Source organism: Sphaerodactylus townsendi, linkage group LG17 (assembly GCF_021028975.2).
Source record: "Sphaerodactylus townsendi isolate TG3544 linkage group LG17, MPM_Stown_v2.3, whole genome shotgun sequence".
In the NCBI taxonomy this organism is placed as follows: Eukaryota; Metazoa; Chordata; class Lepidosauria; order Squamata; family Sphaerodactylidae; genus Sphaerodactylus; species Sphaerodactylus townsendi.
Window position 1 is genome coordinate 20631520 of NC_059441.1, and position 16953 is coordinate 20648472.

Here is a 16953-nt window from a genome sequence, read left to right on the forward strand (position 1 = left end):
CTCAAGCCACAGTTTTTTTTAAAATACCACTTGCTCTCTTTAAACTCAGTTCTTTCCAGTTCACTTCCCAGCTCGTGAATATCGGCATTTCCCTGTTCAAGCCCGTTTACAATCAAACTAGGCAGTGTGGGATAAATGAAGGCGGAGGGGAACCGTTTGCAATAAGTGGAGCGTCCATTTCTTGGTAAGTTGGTTCTCTTCCAAAGCGCCCAACCCGGCCCACCGAGAAACCAAGACTTGCCTGGTTTAAATTCTGAAAGTGGCCGTAAGCTCCACTCATCTCTCCAAGGTTAAACACGGCTGTGTTTATCTAGACCTCAGGACTTATTAAAGTTACAGTGGCAGGAAATTGTAGCTCTTTGATTCCCCAATTATCCTGCTTACCTTCCTGGATCTTTGCCCATGTTTTGCTTGCAGGGCTTGTGTAACAAAGCCATTGATCTTTGAGCGGAGGAGCAGTGGGAATGTTTTTTGGGGGAAAGAGGGGCAGGACCCCACATGCATGAATTGCTCACCGGGCGAACAAAACTCTCCTCGTGTTTTATATTTAGAACCTAGGCTGGAATGGCCCAAGCTAGCTGGATCACATCAGATGCCGTGGGCTCAGAATCAGTCAGCCAGAATGACCCCACTGTGCGGGAACCCCAGTCGACTGAACCTCAAGCACAGCCAGAAGCCTCACAGGTTGCAGACAGAGCTGGCCGAAGTCAGGAACTGAAAGCCAAAGTGTTTGCAGAAGCACCTCAGCCACTGAGGGCCAGCCTAGCTAGCGCACGGTCACCCAACATGGTTCCGGTATAGGAGGAGCAGGGAAACTACTCCAGTTTACCAGATCAACCACTCATGTGGAGGAGTGGGGAATCAAACCTGGTTCTACAGATTAAGTCTACCGCTCTTAACCACTACACCACATGGGAGCAGGAAAGACAAAGTCTGTTCTTTTTTCACGCTACATTCCTGGTCCAAATGGGACACTTGAAAACATGGAAATTGATTTCCGGGCACAGCTTTGTAACATATGTGTGATTTTGTGGACCAGGGGAAAGAACAGAAGGTGTAGCTAGCTCCTTCTTCACATAAAGGGGTAAAGACAGGGGCAACTGTGTCGCAGCTGCTGCAGAGTTCTCCTCCCACTGTTCAGCCTAAATTCCTTTTCCTCTCTCCTTTTCAGCTGTGGAAAGAAATAGTTCTGCTGGGTTGAAATGTGTCAATTTGGCAGGTGCCCTGTTCTGCTACCAAACTCCCTAATCCCCAAACACATTTTTAAAAAAGTTTCCTATAAAAGCAGTTAATGGGGCGATGAATTAACAGATAAATCCACGAATATTTATGCTATATCCATAAATATAATGATAAAATAAGTGCACTAATATTCATGCTAAATCCATGAATATAAGGATAAAGTAAAAGTACTACTATTTATGCTATATCCATAAATATAATAATGGTAAAATAAATGCGCTAATATTCATGCTATATCCATAAATATAATAATGATAACGATGATGATGATAATAATAATGATAAATGGACTAATATTCATGCTATATCCTTAACTACAATAATGCTAAAGCAAATGGTCTCATATGCTTTATCCATAGATATACTACTACTACTACTACTACGACTACAACTACTACGACGACGACGACGACGACTACTACTACTACTACTAATAATAATAATGCGCTAGTATTCATGCTGTATCTCTCTATTTCAAAGGTAAACCATTGGAGTAGGGCAAAAGATTCCATGCTGAGTCAACGCCTGATTCACAGGAATGCTATTTCTGTCATTTCAAATCTGAGAGGTAGCCGGATTCAGAGCAAGACGAGGGAGAATGCTCTTTTTATATCACGTCTGTCTTCACCCTAAGTGACGTCTGATGAATCTCAACTGGCAAGCAAGCACCCAGCTCCGACCAAGGCAAACAAGACCGCTGGCTCCTAAACGGCACACAGCCCTCACAGTGCTCCGAGCACACTGGCACTCTTTGTTCTCCCAGAGTTGTGCTATGTCAAAGTCTTCTGTGGAGGCGTTAACTTTGCTCCCTCCACACACACACACCCCAACAGAACAAAACCCTCACAGCCCTGCCAGTTGAGAAGACAGCAGAAGCAGGCAAGAGATCAGAAGAGCAGCACGTTGTGATCTTGGATGCTTTTCGGCCTTTGGGAGGGACAAGTTCTGCAAAAATGTTGCCTGGGGCATAGAACACAACTTCCTGAACATCTGAAAATGCGTTTAACAAAAACCAGGCAAGTTCCTAGCCCTTACGCAGGTGAAGAGAGGCCTGAAAATGTGTGGGCCCAGTGACCCACAATGTTCCCTCCGGCTTAAATCCTCCACCCCGGACTATCATCTTTCCTCCTAAGCAAGTTCTCCACCTGTCCGAAGAGCTGAGCTCATACTGCAACGGTTATATTTTAAGGTGCCACTGGACATTTTTGTTTTCATGTTGGATACTGCAGAAGCCATTCCCAGGCAAGAGAACGTTAGCATAGCACCTGGCTACCGATGTGCTTCCTAGAACCCACCTCTTCCTCGAGTCATGTGCATGAAATCCAAAGGGTCTTAAATAGAAAAGAAATGTAAACACAGGAAACTTGCAGTTGCTACTGACCCTCTGACTGTCTAGCAAACTGCTAAGCTCATCCCAGGCTGGCGTGCCTCCTTGGTCCCTTCCGCACATGCAGAATAATGCAGTTTCAATCCACTTCCAATGCACTTTGCAGCTGGATTTGACTGTGCAGAATAGCAAAATCCACTAGCAAACCATTGTGAAAGTGGGCTGAAAGTGCATTATTCTGCATGTGCGGAAGGGGCCCTGGTGTTCAGAGGCAGACTGATTGGTTCCATTAGTTATCATGGCTAGCAGCCATGGCTCAATCTCTCTTACAGGAATGGCCCTTCCCTCACAACACAAATAAAACATTTTCAGGCAAGGAATGTTTCATCCATGAGTTCCGCACGGTTTTTAGCCCAAAACGTTTTATTTCTAGACTGAAAAGGTTTCATTTTGCATGCTGTTCCCTAATGATTCTTTTTGTAAAACATCTTGAAAACATTTCTGCTTGCTTGCAATGTCTTTAAAACGTTTCCCACGCCTCTCCGTAGTCCCCAGGCTTGGAAGGATATGGATTCCAAAGGAGTGGGATCGCCCAGAGGTGGGATCGAGCCGGTTCTCACAGGTTCCCGAGAGTAGGTTACTAATTATTTGTGTGTGCCGAGAGGGGGTTACTAATTGGTGATTTTGCCACGTGATTTTTGCCTTAGTTACACCCCTCCTCCGCTCCTCAGCAGTAGCACGCAGAACTTGAAGCAGTCTAGCAGGAGGTACACCAGCATGCGTGGCAGCCTGCGCCTGTGTGCATTTGTTTCCTGCCCAAGGACCGGCACAGCGGCTGCGTCCTTGCCACAACCCCGCCCAGCAATGCCCCGCCCCGGAATGCCCAGCCACGCCCCCGTCGTGCCCCGCCCAGCCCCATTGGCGCTACGCCACAGTTTGAATCCCACCACCACGGGAACCTGTTACTAAAATTTTTGGATCCCACTACTGGGATCGCCCATTCAATATAATTTCTTTCTCTAAGATTTTACTTTGCAGTAAAATGCAATCCTACCAAGACATAAACATTTAAGCATTCGTCTCTCCCTCTCCTTCTGATTTTTACCGAGAAAGCTGTGAGCAGGTTTGTCTTCCATGACACGGATTCGTCGCGCTCCAGCCGGGATCACGGTTGCTTCGATATAACCTGGGTAAATACAGCAAATGCGTGAATGGAATAATTTTTCAAGGTGTAGGAAACAGAGAATGACCCCTAGTAGTATATCAAAGGAACAGCACAATTAAAAGGTGGGGGAAAAAGCCAACTCCAATTGAGATTATGCATAGGAAATGAAGTCCCATTTCCACAGCTATGAGTCTGAAGAGCAAAGAAGAAAATGTCTCCGCGTGTGCATTTTATAAAACCTGAGGTGCCAAATTACGCCAGATTAACCTTCTGTTATGGTGTTCTGGGTTTGTTTACATGGAGCCTATAACTCTCTCCTGAAGCAACACCTACAGGCAAGGAATTGTGGCTTGTTTCAGTCACATATCCTTGCTCTGATAATTCAGTGTTCCTTTGTGTTTACACATAACGTTTCCTTCCTCACACCTTCACACCGATACAAGGGACTTCGCCTGAGGCAGAGCTAGGCCCCTTCCACACATGCAGAATAATGCACTTTCGATCCACTTTCACAATTGTTTGCAAGTGGATTTTGCTATTCCACACAGTCAAATCCAGCTGCAAAGTGAATTTAAAGTGGATTGGAAGTGCGTCATTCTGCATGTGCGGAAGGGACTTTTGTCTTGCGACCCCACTGCTTTTGACTTGGCATCAACTTTTGAAGGCAGGATTTACAAATCGTGTTCTACTTGTGTGAAAGGACGCACTTTTTAAAATTCAGAGAACACCGAGCAAGGGGGCACCGCCCTAAAAATGGCAGCCATGAGGTGTGGGGGCCAAGCATCATATGTTTGGGAGGTTCCAAGCCAAGCAGCTTAGCAGTCTCCTGCAGACTGAAAGGTGTGATGTTCTCCTGAGCCCTGCAGAAACATCAGTGAGGTGGAAGAAAGATACGACTGGCTCCTGGCTGTGGGGAAGGAGGAAATTGGGGCTGGGAAACATTTGTAGAAGAAGAAGAAGAGTTTGGGTTTATACCTCACCTTTCTCTCCTGTAAGGAGACTCAAGGTGCCTTACAAGCTCCTTTCCCTTCTTCTCCCCACAACAGACACCTTGTGAGACAGATGGGGCTGAGAGAGTTCAGGGAGAGAACTGTGACTAGTCCAAGGGCATCCAGCAGGAATGCAAGAGTGCGGAAACACATTTGGTTCACCAAATAAGTGGAGGAGTGTGGAATCAAACCCGGTTCTCCAGATTAGAATCCACCTGCTCTTAACCACTACACCACACTACCTTCTACTGAATCAGCCCATTGGTCCATCAGTGTCAGCAATGTCCACTCAGTCAAGCAGTGGCTCGGCAGGGTTTTTTTCCCCAGAAATCTTTCACATCATCTCTGACCCCCTCTTTTTGCCTGGATCCCTGGGAAATTGAACCTGGGACCTTCTGCATGACAAAGCAATGATCTGCCCCAGAGCCACAGTCCCTCTCTAACACCTTTCCCCTTGCAGCTGATTCTGGTCGATTTAGAAATATGATCCAAAATCAGCTGCCTCTAAAACAAACTGAGGGATGCAAATATACTGGCCAATTATGCACTGGTTCTCTGCCCTGCAGTGAGGGTGCATTTCCCTTAGGGCAGAGTTTTCACCGCAGATTTGCTCACACTCACAGCGCTGCAGATCCTGGAAGCCCCGTGATTCTCAAGAACAGGCGAAACCTGATGTTTTCCCTGGCTTCGAGGGTTTTGACTCCTTCTGGTATCTCTTTCCCCCCAAAACAAAAACTAACAACAAGCCATTGCAATAGCGATGTGAAGAATATCGCTATCATGGAAAATATAAATATAAAATTTAAAGGTGTTTTTTTAAAGCCGGCCATCTTGTGATTGATGGGGAATGACCTGGAAGTATAAAGTCTAAGCTTCTAAGGGGAGAGTGGTTTACACATTTAATAAACAAACAAATAATGGGCCACTTTCAAATGTGTAGCCCTGCTGGTCTGTAGCTGAATACCTAGATGCCAGTCCAGAAGCCAAAACAAGATTTTCAGGATATGAGCTTTCAAGAGTCAAATCCCCCTTCATTGCCACTGCTGATCTTTACAGTAATCCCGGGCATACCTCTGCTGTTCAGGCATCCCTAGCTCAGGTCTGCAGAGCTATTGCTACAAACCAGAGGTTTAAAACTACAACATCTCCAGCAACGGAGCCTGGGCAACCAGGCCATTGAAGAAGAAGAGTAGAAGAAGAGTTGGATTTATATACCCCCTTTCTCTCCTATAGGAGACTCAAAGGGGCTTACGAACTCCTTTCCCTTCCCCCCTCACAACAAACACCCTGTGAGGTAGGTGGGGCTGAGAGAGCTCCGTAGAACTGTGACAAGCCCAAGGTCACCCAGCTGGTATGTGTTGGAGAGTACAAACTAATCCGAATTCCCCAGATAAGCCTCCACAGCTCAAGCAGCAGAGTGGGGGATCAAACCCGGTTCCTCCAGATTAGCGTACACCTGCTCTTAACCACTACGCCACTGCTACTCTTAACCACTGCTGCTCTTATGATGCCATCTTTGCTTCCACCTTTCCACAACTCTTGTTCCTCCGCAGTTCAGCAAGAGTCAGCGTGTTGGAAGAGGATAGGACCCCAAGGGATAGGACCCCTTTGATGTGCATTATTATTTTTCCCTTTTGTTCTCCTCATCCCAATTTGCATTTCCATGTCATGGGATCTCCCCACCTGACCATCAATCCTTTTCATTTTCTTCTCTGCTCCTCAGATTACCGAAGAAACAACTCAACATACCAGGAGGGCAGAGGGTTGAGGCAGCAGGAATGAGAATCCAGACTCCTGTTGAGCGCAGTCTGACAGATTTGGCAATTCACTGATTAGAAAGTGTGTTGCAACCGAGTTTTACCTTCAGTAATGGAATCCGTAAGCATTAAAGCAAACACAAGTCTGACAGATAACTTGATGTTGGGGATTTTTCCCCCACCTGGACGTCCAAGTCGAGATACTAAATTACGTTCCGATCGGCATATTCTAACAAGGCAAGAATCTGCCGTCAAAACTTGCGGCACCCAACTGACAGGAACCACCAGACAGGAAAGGAGCGATTAACGAGAAGAAAAAGCAAAATAAACCAACACCTTGTAATCACACCCAGTCACCATTGTTAGGAAGTCACCTTGAAACGTGCCCAAAACCTACTGTGTGTTATATTAATTTATAATTTTTTTAAAGGGCAAGCATGTAATTAATGCTAGTCATGTCGTACCAGGACCGTTCTAAGTTTCCACAATGCAAAAAGCTCACTTTTTCAAGGATATTAAATCTAAAGATGGCGCCAGTGTGATGCAGGAGAAAGAAGAAGAGTTTGGATTTCTACCCAGCCTCTCTTTCCTGTGAGGAGACTCAAGGTGGCTTACAAACTCCTTTCCCTTCCTCTCCCCACAACCAATGCCTTGTGAGATAGGCAGCACTGAGAGAGTTCTGAGAGAACTGTGAATAGCCCAAGAAGGTCACCCAGCAAGAATGTAGGAGTGCAGAAACAAATCCAGTTCAGCAGATAAGAGTCTGCCACTCATGCGGAGGAGTGGGGAATCAAACCCAGTCCTCCAGATTGGAGCCCACCTGCTCTTAAGCAGTGGCGTAGTGGTTAAGAGCAGGTGCACTCTAATCTGGAGGAACCAGGTTTGATTCCTTGCTCTGCCGCTTGAGCTGTGGAGGCTTATCTGGGGAATTCAGATTAGTCTGTGCACTCCCACACATTGGGTGACCTTGGGCTAGTCACAGCTTTTCGGAGCTCTCTCAGCCCCACCCACCTCACAGGGTGTTTGTTGTGAGGGGGGAAGGGCAAGGAGATTGTAAGCCCCTTTGGGTCTCCTACAGGAGGGAAAGGGGGGATATAAATCCAAACTCTTCTTCTTAACCACTACACCCCGCTTGTTAAAGAGTCTGCTTAGGATCTGGGAAACTCAGGTTCAGATACCCACTCTGTTGTGAAAACTTGCTGGATGACCTTGGTTAAGCCACCCATTCTCAGCCTCAACTCTGGCAAGTACCTGGATGGGTGACCGCCAAGGAATACCAGGCTCATGACATAGAGGCAGGCAATGACAAACCACCTCCATATCTGAGGATTGGGCTCATGATCTGGAGATGTTTTGAACCCTGCTCCAATCCCTCACCTCCAACCTTTTTTTTAAAAAAAAAAAATCTGTTTTAAAACTAACTAAAAAAAAAAGATAAGGTGAACCACCATATAATTAATTTAATAAAAGTGTGTGTGTGTGTGTAAATCAGGTGCAGTATTGTGTGATTTGTTTGTACAACGGTGTGTCCATTCTCGATGAACCTTCCTTTTGAAAGAGCACACAGTACATTTCTTGGGCACGTTCCTTTGGAAGAAAGAGCGGCTGGGAGTTTGAAGCTCGCTTTCCAGCAGACGGCAAGTTATGGAAACCTGATCGCGTCAACCCGTTCCAGAAATGTCCTGCAGGTACATGCAAACTTGCAAACAAGCGTAAGATCAAGTTTCCAGAACTGCTTTCCTGGGCTTCAGAATTCATTTGTCTCTGCTTCCTGAGGGATTGATAAATTACGGGAAAGACGCTTGCCAACATTTGGAGAGAAGGTAGCTCTTAATAACCTTCTCCATTACGAGCGTTTGTAACCAGTTTCCTCACCAGAAAGAACATGAGTCTCAATTAATGGCAGTCCCGTTATCTAGACAGATTTTTTTTCACTCTAAAAGAGGACACTTCAAAAGCCCTGCCGGAGCACTTCATTATTTGGCATTTCAGAGAGCTTTCCACAAAAGTGGTGCTCAACTTTGGGACAGGCTCTCTTTTCCTGGTGCACAACCATACTTCTAGACCCGTGGTGGCGAACCTTTGGCACTCCAGGGGTTATGGACTACAATTCCTATCAGCCCCTGCCAGCATGGCCAATTGGCCATGCTGGCAGGGGCTGATGGGAATTGTAGTCCATAACCCCTGGAGTGCCAAAGGTTCACCACCACTGTTCTAGACTGTCTGGGTTACATCAGTGTCTCAAATGCCAAACTGGGTTGTGAATCCTGCATACAAAATTATAGGGTTGGACCCCAGAATTGCAGGAGACACCTGAACAAAGAGGGGGGGGGTGTGGGGGTGGCAGGAAGAAAGGCTTTTGAAGGGGGCTGCCCTGTCTTCATGGAGAAGACCAGAAAGAACCAGTTGATGAAAATAATAATCATACTAAACCAAACTTTCTGTGGGTTTCCATAATGAGGCAAGGTTATATTCCCCAGACAGTGAAAACAAATATTAGGCTCCTTCTGCACATGCAGAATAATGCACTATCAATGCACTTTCACAATTGTTTGCAAGTGGATTTTGCTATTCCGCGCAGTAAAATGCAGCTTCAAAGTGCCTTGAAAGAGAATTGAAAGTGCATTATTCCGCATGTGCGGAAGGGGCCTTAGTGTGATTTGCAGTGTGAAGGCTGGACTACTACATTGTTAGTAAGAATCCTATTGGATGATGATCTCTTGAATGGGGTAGATGTTATTGCACGGCATTCACTTGGCAAAAAAACCCACCCCAAAATACAAAAAAAATCCCAGCCTTTAAATGGGTGTTGTGGGTTTTCCAGTCTGTGTGGCCGTGGTCTGGTAGTTTTTGCTCCCAGCATTTCACCGGCATCTGAGCCACTGAGAGAAACACATTTTACCGCAGCATGCCTCTGAAGACCCCAGGGCAAAACTTTAGCAGCAAAAACTACCAAAAGATGGCTGCGCAGGAGGGGAAACCCACAACCCCCAGCTGATTTTGGTTGTGAAAACTTTCGTCAGTTGCCCTTCTGTCAGGAGCAGGTTGAGTGGAGCACAAGGAATGGCAAGTTCTAAACTGAAAGCCCTGGAGAAGTTAAGTCTTTTTGCAGTTGTGGGACTTGCTGGGTCTAGAGCAGGGGTAGGGAACCTGCGGCTCTCCAGATGTTCAGGAACTACAATTCCCATCAGCCTCTGTCAGCATGGCCAATTGGCCATGCTGGTAGGGGCTGATGGGAATTGTAGTTCCTGAACATCTGGAGAGCCGCAGGTTCCCTACCCCTGGTCTAGAGCAACAGCAAGAAACATGCATATAGCAAATTGACCAATGGCCCTGTTCAGTTTGCCAAACAACAGATGGGTGCTGGCATTCTCTCAGAATCACAGCTCATCTCCAGACTCCAGAATCACATCTCATCTTCTGGAGAGAACAGCCTAGCCAAAACAGTGTGGATTGGAGTTTTGCAACCACCAACTGTATAGTTGACATCCAAAGGAAATCCACATGGTGTCTTTTGGAAAGGACACAGGGTTTAGAGGAGTCCCAGAGAGTAGATGAACTCCATTATGATGATTTGATGCACGTAATTCTGCTCTTGCTAATTGTGAGCTAAGAATTCCTAGTATTTGGTCATTGACCGTAAATAAAGACTTTACTTTACTCCACACTGAATTTGGCTTATTACAGACCTGCATCAGACACTGCCTACCCTATTTGGAATGATTTCTGCAATTTTAAGAACTACGAACTTGTTGCCCCTTGGGAACTAAGCTAGTTTCTCCATGGCAACTTTTGACAGCTCTGCTGCCAGAGTCTACCATTCAGTGCCAATCAGGGATGGAGGAATGGCCCATTATGGATTTCTAAATGAACCTGGTCACAAAACATCTAACCAGAAACTGAACTGTGTTCACGGCTTATCCAATAGTGTTAAATTTCAATGAATGAAGTCCTCTGCAGGCAGAAGTCCTCTGCAATCTTCCCCTGTCCAAGTCTGGCAGCGATTTGATATTATCGTTATTGTCTGTGATGCTTCAAAACTGAGTTTTTTTATTTTAAAAAATAGTCTAACATTGGTGATTTTTTTTAAAAAAAGTTTTGTACATTGCAGTCCTAAGTAGGGTTATACCCTTCTATGCTCACTGACTTCAATGGATTCAGAAGGGTATAACTCTGTTCAAGACTGGACTGATAGCCAGTCTTCTCTCCTTCAGAATGGGAAAATCCATCCATTTTCTTGCAAATCAGCTACTACCTAATTTCTGTTCTAGTCATAGGATTGCTGATTTGAGAAGAGAACGCACACGTCATGAAGCCATGGACAAATTTCAAAGTTGCCAGCTGATCTCTGGATAGTAGCTTTGGAACTTTTCATCTGATGTGGCCTGCCACGGAAACCTGCTGGGTTACCATAGGTCAGTCACACAGTCTCCCACCTCACAGGGCTGTTGTGAAAAGAAAATGGGGGACAGAAGAACAAGGTAAGCCCATTTGGGTTCACAGTGAGGAGAAAGGTGGGATATAAATGAAGTAAAATAAAGATACTTCCTCCTGGACTTTTCTAATCAGCTTCAGCTGAGGTAGAGGAAAGGTGATATTGCCTCTTCACTTTGAAGAGGAAAAAGAAGAGTTTGGATTTATCTCCTTAAAACTGTAAGCCCCTTTCTCTCCTGTAAGGAGGCTCAAAGGGGCTTACAATCTCCTTTCCACCACCCCCCCCCCCACAACAAACACCCAGTGAGGTGGGTGGGGCTGAGAGAGCTCTGAAGAACTGTGACTAGCCCAAGGTCAACCAGCTGGCATGTGTTGGAGTGCACAAGCTAATCTGATTTGCCAAATAAGCCTCCACAGCTCAAGTGGCAGAGCAGGGAATCAAACCCAGTTCTCCAGAATAGAGTGCCCCTGCTCTTAACCACTACACCACGCTGGCTCTTTGGGAGACACGGAAGCGGAACTCTAGAAAAACAAAACTGGGCACCATGTTGGGGAAATGAATCCCAAAGACCTAATGCCAACAAAACAGCACACCAAGACGTGATTTCTTCTGAGAATGACTAAAGATAAAAAAGGCTTTATATATTCTTTTGGCAAGCCTCGCTGCCCAGCAAAAGGCTTTCAAATTTACTCACAGCTTCTTTAAAACAAAGAACTCCCCCACCAGGATGCAGCTTTCCGATTTGACCTGACCAGCAGGGAGACAGAGAAAGACCCAACACCAAAATGCTATCTACCCCCACAGCAGAGAGCCCCCGGGCATCTTACACGAGAAACACTTGGGTGTAGCCTTGGCTTTCGCCATCACACATGTGGAAACCTTCTTACATTGACTATGGGATACTGGGAAACAGAAAAGGAATTGGCAACAGGTTTAGTTCCATCAACAAAGTTTGCTTGCACACATCAGCTACTGTAAGGAAGGTCTAATGCGGCTCGTGCAAAAAAGATAAATATCATTTCATGACAATTGACATCCCAGTAATTCATTCACGGTCATTCCTGTCCGGAGCGGTCCACTTCCAACAAGAGAATGCAGGCGTTCCCAGAGACGTCTCTGGGTCTCTCCAGGTTCAGTTGGCACTTTTGAAGAACTTGAGATTCAGTTCACTATTGCAACATTCAGCTTATCTCCAAACAAAGCAAACTCCGTTCCAGCCCCTCTGTGAAAGTCAATTCAAGTTCTACATGGGAATTTGGCCGATGAATCAGAACGGTGGCTCACCAAATCGTCTCTGACCTTAGCAAGCAATAGGGGGGGGGGGGGACCAAAATGGCTGGACAGTTTAGGACCATCCTCATAGTCAAGTCAAGCTTTACTGGCATATCAGTAGATAAGACAGACAACCCCTCCCCCCTTATATAACATGATAAATCTTGAGAATCGGCTGTGGCACTATAAAAGTCTTACTCTACTTTTGTGGCTGCATCTCAACAGTGAGACACAGGAATTTGGCCATTGTCTCGGTTATATTATCAACCTCATTGTTGAACAGGTATAATTTTTTTTGTTGGTCCGATTGACTTTTTTTCTTTACCAGAACTGGTTGCAAAAGATATAGGTCAATTCCCCACTTGCGGAATCGTCCTAGGATTGACCTAGGTTCGACCTAGGAACTCCCCACATCCGCTGAGTTCAATCCGGGTCTGTTCCAACTCTGCCCCTTCTTACCGTTAAATTTCTGACTCCACCAGGGAGGTACAGTTTTTTCTGCCAACCTAGGTTGAACTCAGGTCGAAGCTGGTAAAGTGGGGAATCTTCCTTGCCGTGATTCTCCTGTTCATCCAATCACTGATAAGTGTTTTGGGCATGCGCAGAACGGGAGATTCACGGCACAGAAAAGCATGCCTTTTAAAAAAAAATCCTTCTTGTATATGAAGCGATGACCATACATATAAACGACACATGTTTACACACTGCTGGTAGCAACGAAGTTGCAACATTTTCCCCGCCTAGCAACGTAACGGCCAATCAATTACACACCCTCCCTCCTTTCTGGTGGCATGTTAAAAATGTTTGTCATTCTGAGGGATAGATCCCATTTTGATCTGATAGTTGAATAGAGCAGACAACAGTCAATCAGGAACGAAGAGAAGAAGAGGCGCCGAGGTGATCCCGCCCTCTGAGCACGGTTCCAGCATGACGACCTCGGCTGCTCTGGGGAGTGACTGTGGAATCGACCTAGGTCAGTACTTTCATGGACCAGATTGAACCTAGGTCGGTTCCGCAAGTGGGGGAATCAACCTTAATCTAGTTGTCTCATAGAGAGTGCATCACAAAAGCACACGCTCACACATTTCTACACAGTTCATGGTGCATCTGCAAATTTTCTCATGGTGGGGAATTTTCAACTGTCTGCATTGCAATAAAGCTGATAATAATATATTATATCCATTCTCAGCTGAGATGCCCAAAGGTCTTAAGATCCCCACCCCCTGAGATCTAAACAGGGAGGGCAAGATTTTGGGGACGGATATACTGGCATGTCCTGAAACTATGCAACCAAATAGAGGGAAGAGAACCTTCAAACAAGAAACAAATAACTTCTTAACAGAGAGCAAGCAGCCACAATATGAATAATTATCGTTAATTATGGATAAACTTATTTTCTGAAATGGCAGCATCTGAGCCAATGCAATAATTAAATGTTGTTCTTGGCCCTCCAGGAGGAGCTGAAATCTGGCCCCCCAGCATGGCCGAGGACTACATTTCCCAGAAGCCCTTGCTTTTCATGGTGTGTCGTCTGGAATGCACTATTGAATGATATGTATAGATGGTTGGGACTGTCACTCAACAATAATTAAATTATGAGCACCATCCTTCCGCACTTACATCAAATCAAGCACTGGACAATCAATGGTTGTCCAGTTGAACTTTAAAATTTTACCTTTCAATGTCCACATGCTTTACCCTCTGGAACTGCAGACATTCATTAACCACATGCCAGGCAGCTAAGACGGCGGGGTGGGCTACTTACCCATCCCTTTGGTATGGTTGAAGTCCCCTTTCACCACCTTGCACGTTTTGCCGTCTCCGTTGCAGACTCCACAGCGGTCTTCTTTGGCAGCTGAGCCGATGATTCCATCGCAGCCAATTTTCTAAAGATAATGAGAGGTTCTTCGTTACTTTGGCAGAAAGAAGTCCAGCAGAGGCGTAGCAAGGGGGGAATGCTACCAGTGCGTCCTCCGCTCCCGCCCCAGAATGCCCCCGCCATACCCACGGAACACCCTCGCCACACACCCCCAGGTGTGTGCCCCGTGCACCTCCCGCCCCCTTGGAGCCCAGAATACAACCTCAATGCAAAGAGAACATTGTAAGTTGGGGACAGTGCTGGGCCCTGCAAAAGAATAACTAATACATTAAAATAATTATAAAAAAGACACACTGGAATACTGACTTACTAAATGCTAACATGAGACAGGGAGATGTTTTTGATCCTGCTGAAAACAGTACAGTACACCTTTATTAGGCTTAAATAGTTCTACATACAGTATGTTCATATCATAAATAACAATGCAACTATAGAAACCCAATGCACAAAGTTAGGCTAAATTATACACAGACTTTCCAATTGGGTGGGCCAGTACGCCCTCTCATCTGCTGGGGGTGCAGATTTGGAAACTGAAAAGGATGTGGACGACATTTGGCTCAGCCAATGAGGTAAGCGCTGGGAGCCTCTGTTGCCCGCTATCCAGGAGGCCCTTTCAGAGGTTTGCTGCGCCTCCAGGGTTTGTCATCCACCTCTGTGAGGATGACCTCCCAGCTTTGAAAGGCCTGGAACTGTCCTTACGGATGGCGGCGGCTGTGAGGAACTTCTGCCGGGCGTTAAATTATTTTGGTCCCGCCTCTTCCCAAGGCTCCTGTGGATGGGTGCCAGGGAGATGAAAAAGTGGATGCGCCACGCCAAAAAGTGCAAGGCAGCAGTACAGGTGGTCTGGGAGCTTGGTGGTGATGGTATCCCGGACCCTGATATCACCACCCAAGAGCATGCGCTCTTTCGTTTGGACAGTGTGCACCTATCCGACTTTGGCACGGACGTTTGGCTGCATGCTGTGCAGCAGGCGTTCTTGCTGGAAAGGCTTGTGAAGCTGTGGCAGGAGCTGAAGGGTCAGCTCTGTGGTGGTTAGGCACAGGAGCGCATCCTTGTGGGGAGGCCGAGCTTCGCGCCGGGGGCCTCCTTAAGAGGCTTGGGGTGGGGCGGGCTCATGGCGCATGCTGTGGAGGCCTCTGCAATTTGAGCCTGACACCCCAGCAGTTAGAGGGCCACAAAGGGCGGACGCCCCAGGGGCCCACTACCTCTCTGTCCTGTCCAATAGGGATTGGGGTTGTTTGCCGGGGTCAGCCAGGGGTGCTGACCGGCTGCTGAATTAATGCGCTCCTCTTGCTTGCCCAGCTTCTGCCTCAATAAGGGGCTGCGGCCCAATTTAATTCCAAGATGTGTCCTGTGGTTAGTTCATCAGAAGGAACCTCTGCACATCTGGGCGCAAATAATGGCCCCAGAATCAACTGGGCTGTAATTGCGACAGGGAGCAGGGCACATGGTGAGCTCTGGAGCAGTGAGCATGTGTGCCCTGGGCCAGCTGGGCGGCCGAGCCACACCCAGCAGGATCGTGTGATGCGCACAAATTTAAGGGGTGGAGCACGCTCCCTATATATTAGGCAGCACGCGGTTGCTCCGGCCTTCTTCGACGCCTGGAGCAAACTGACCCACCCTTCCTCCCTATTTGGGCAGGGTTTTGGTGCTGCTCATTTGTCGCAGCCTTGGCAGTTTGGGCAAAGGAGCGCATCTTTAAGGGGAGGCCGAGCTTGCGCGCCAGACCTCCCCATAGTTGGGGACATCCATAAAAGGCTTGGGGTGAGGAAGGCTCATGGCACATGCCACGGAGGCCTCTGCAAGTTGAGCCTGACACTCCAGCAGAAAGGGGGCCACAGCGGGTGGGCGCCTAGGTGGCCCAGTACCTCCTGTCCTCCCCGATATGGATTGGGGTGTGGTGCTGGGGTCAGCCAGGGGTGCTGACCGGCCACAATATGGATGCACTCCTTTTGCTTGCCCAGCTTCTGCCTCAATAAAGGGCTGCAGCCCAATTTAATTCCAAGACGTGTCCTGTGGTTATTTCACCGGAAAGAACCTCTGCACATCTGGGCGCAAATGTCTTCCTCTGGAACCAGGTGACTTCCCCCAGCCATGGAGCACACACAACATCTGGCCTTGAAAGACAGAGATCTGACCTCCATTCACAAATATTCTGATTTCAATTCCTTTGTGGTGCAGTAAAAACTTTAAACTGGTCCATAACATCCCTTCAGATTTGGATTAGAAGCGAGTGCTTCCAAGGCACCAAGCCCACACAACATGGGATCCATCATCAAGCTGAATACGACTCACCAGCTGTTTACTGGCTACAGGCCAAGAACTTGATAATTGATTCTCCCTCTTCCTGCAACACCCCAGAAGGGGGGGGGGGGGCAGGAGGTTTAATGGGTCACTATGCATGGCTTCAGCTTGCTGCGTCACAAATTCTTCAGGAAATCTAAAAACCATATAATAATGGTCTCTTGGCTCTGGATATGACTCTCCACCCCCTTCTCATTTTATAGGAGGAAAGGAATGTTGTGATTCTCTAACTTCAAACCCTCCCTTCCTTCCTTCCTTCCTTCCTTCCTTCCTTCCTTCCTTCCTTCCTTCCTTCCTTCCTTCCTTCCTTCCTTCCTTCCTTCCTTCCTTCCTTCCTTCCTTCCTTCCGGAATGTAGGAGTGGGGAAACAAACCCAGTTCACCAGATAAGAGTCCGCCGCTCATGTGGAGGAGTGGGGAATTGAATCCTTGTTCTCTAGATTAGAGTCCACCTGCTCTGAAAACTACTCCACACTACAATATTCGACCAGGGACAATGGTCAACCGCTACGATTAACTGGGCTGCCAGCCCTAGCATACCTATAGAAATCAAATAGATTTCTGAAACAATACCGAACCAAATT

At 46.9% G+C, this 16953-nt stretch overlaps 1 protein-coding gene across 1 annotated transcript in view; it reads right to left on the reverse strand.

Moving 5' to 3' along the window:
* ADAMTS17 (ADAM metallopeptidase with thrombospondin type 1 motif 17) overlaps positions 1-16953 on the reverse strand; it is a 153141-nt gene that overhangs the window by 33082 nt on the left and 103106 nt on the right. Inside the window, exons 15-16 of the mRNA XM_048482169.1 lie at positions 13953-14073; positions 3675-3755 (exon numbers count right to left, since the gene is read on the reverse strand). Coding sequence (XP_048338126.1) covers positions 3675-3755; positions 13953-14073 — 202 coding nt within the window. The remainder of the gene's footprint in view (positions 1-3674; positions 3756-13952; positions 14074-16953) is intronic.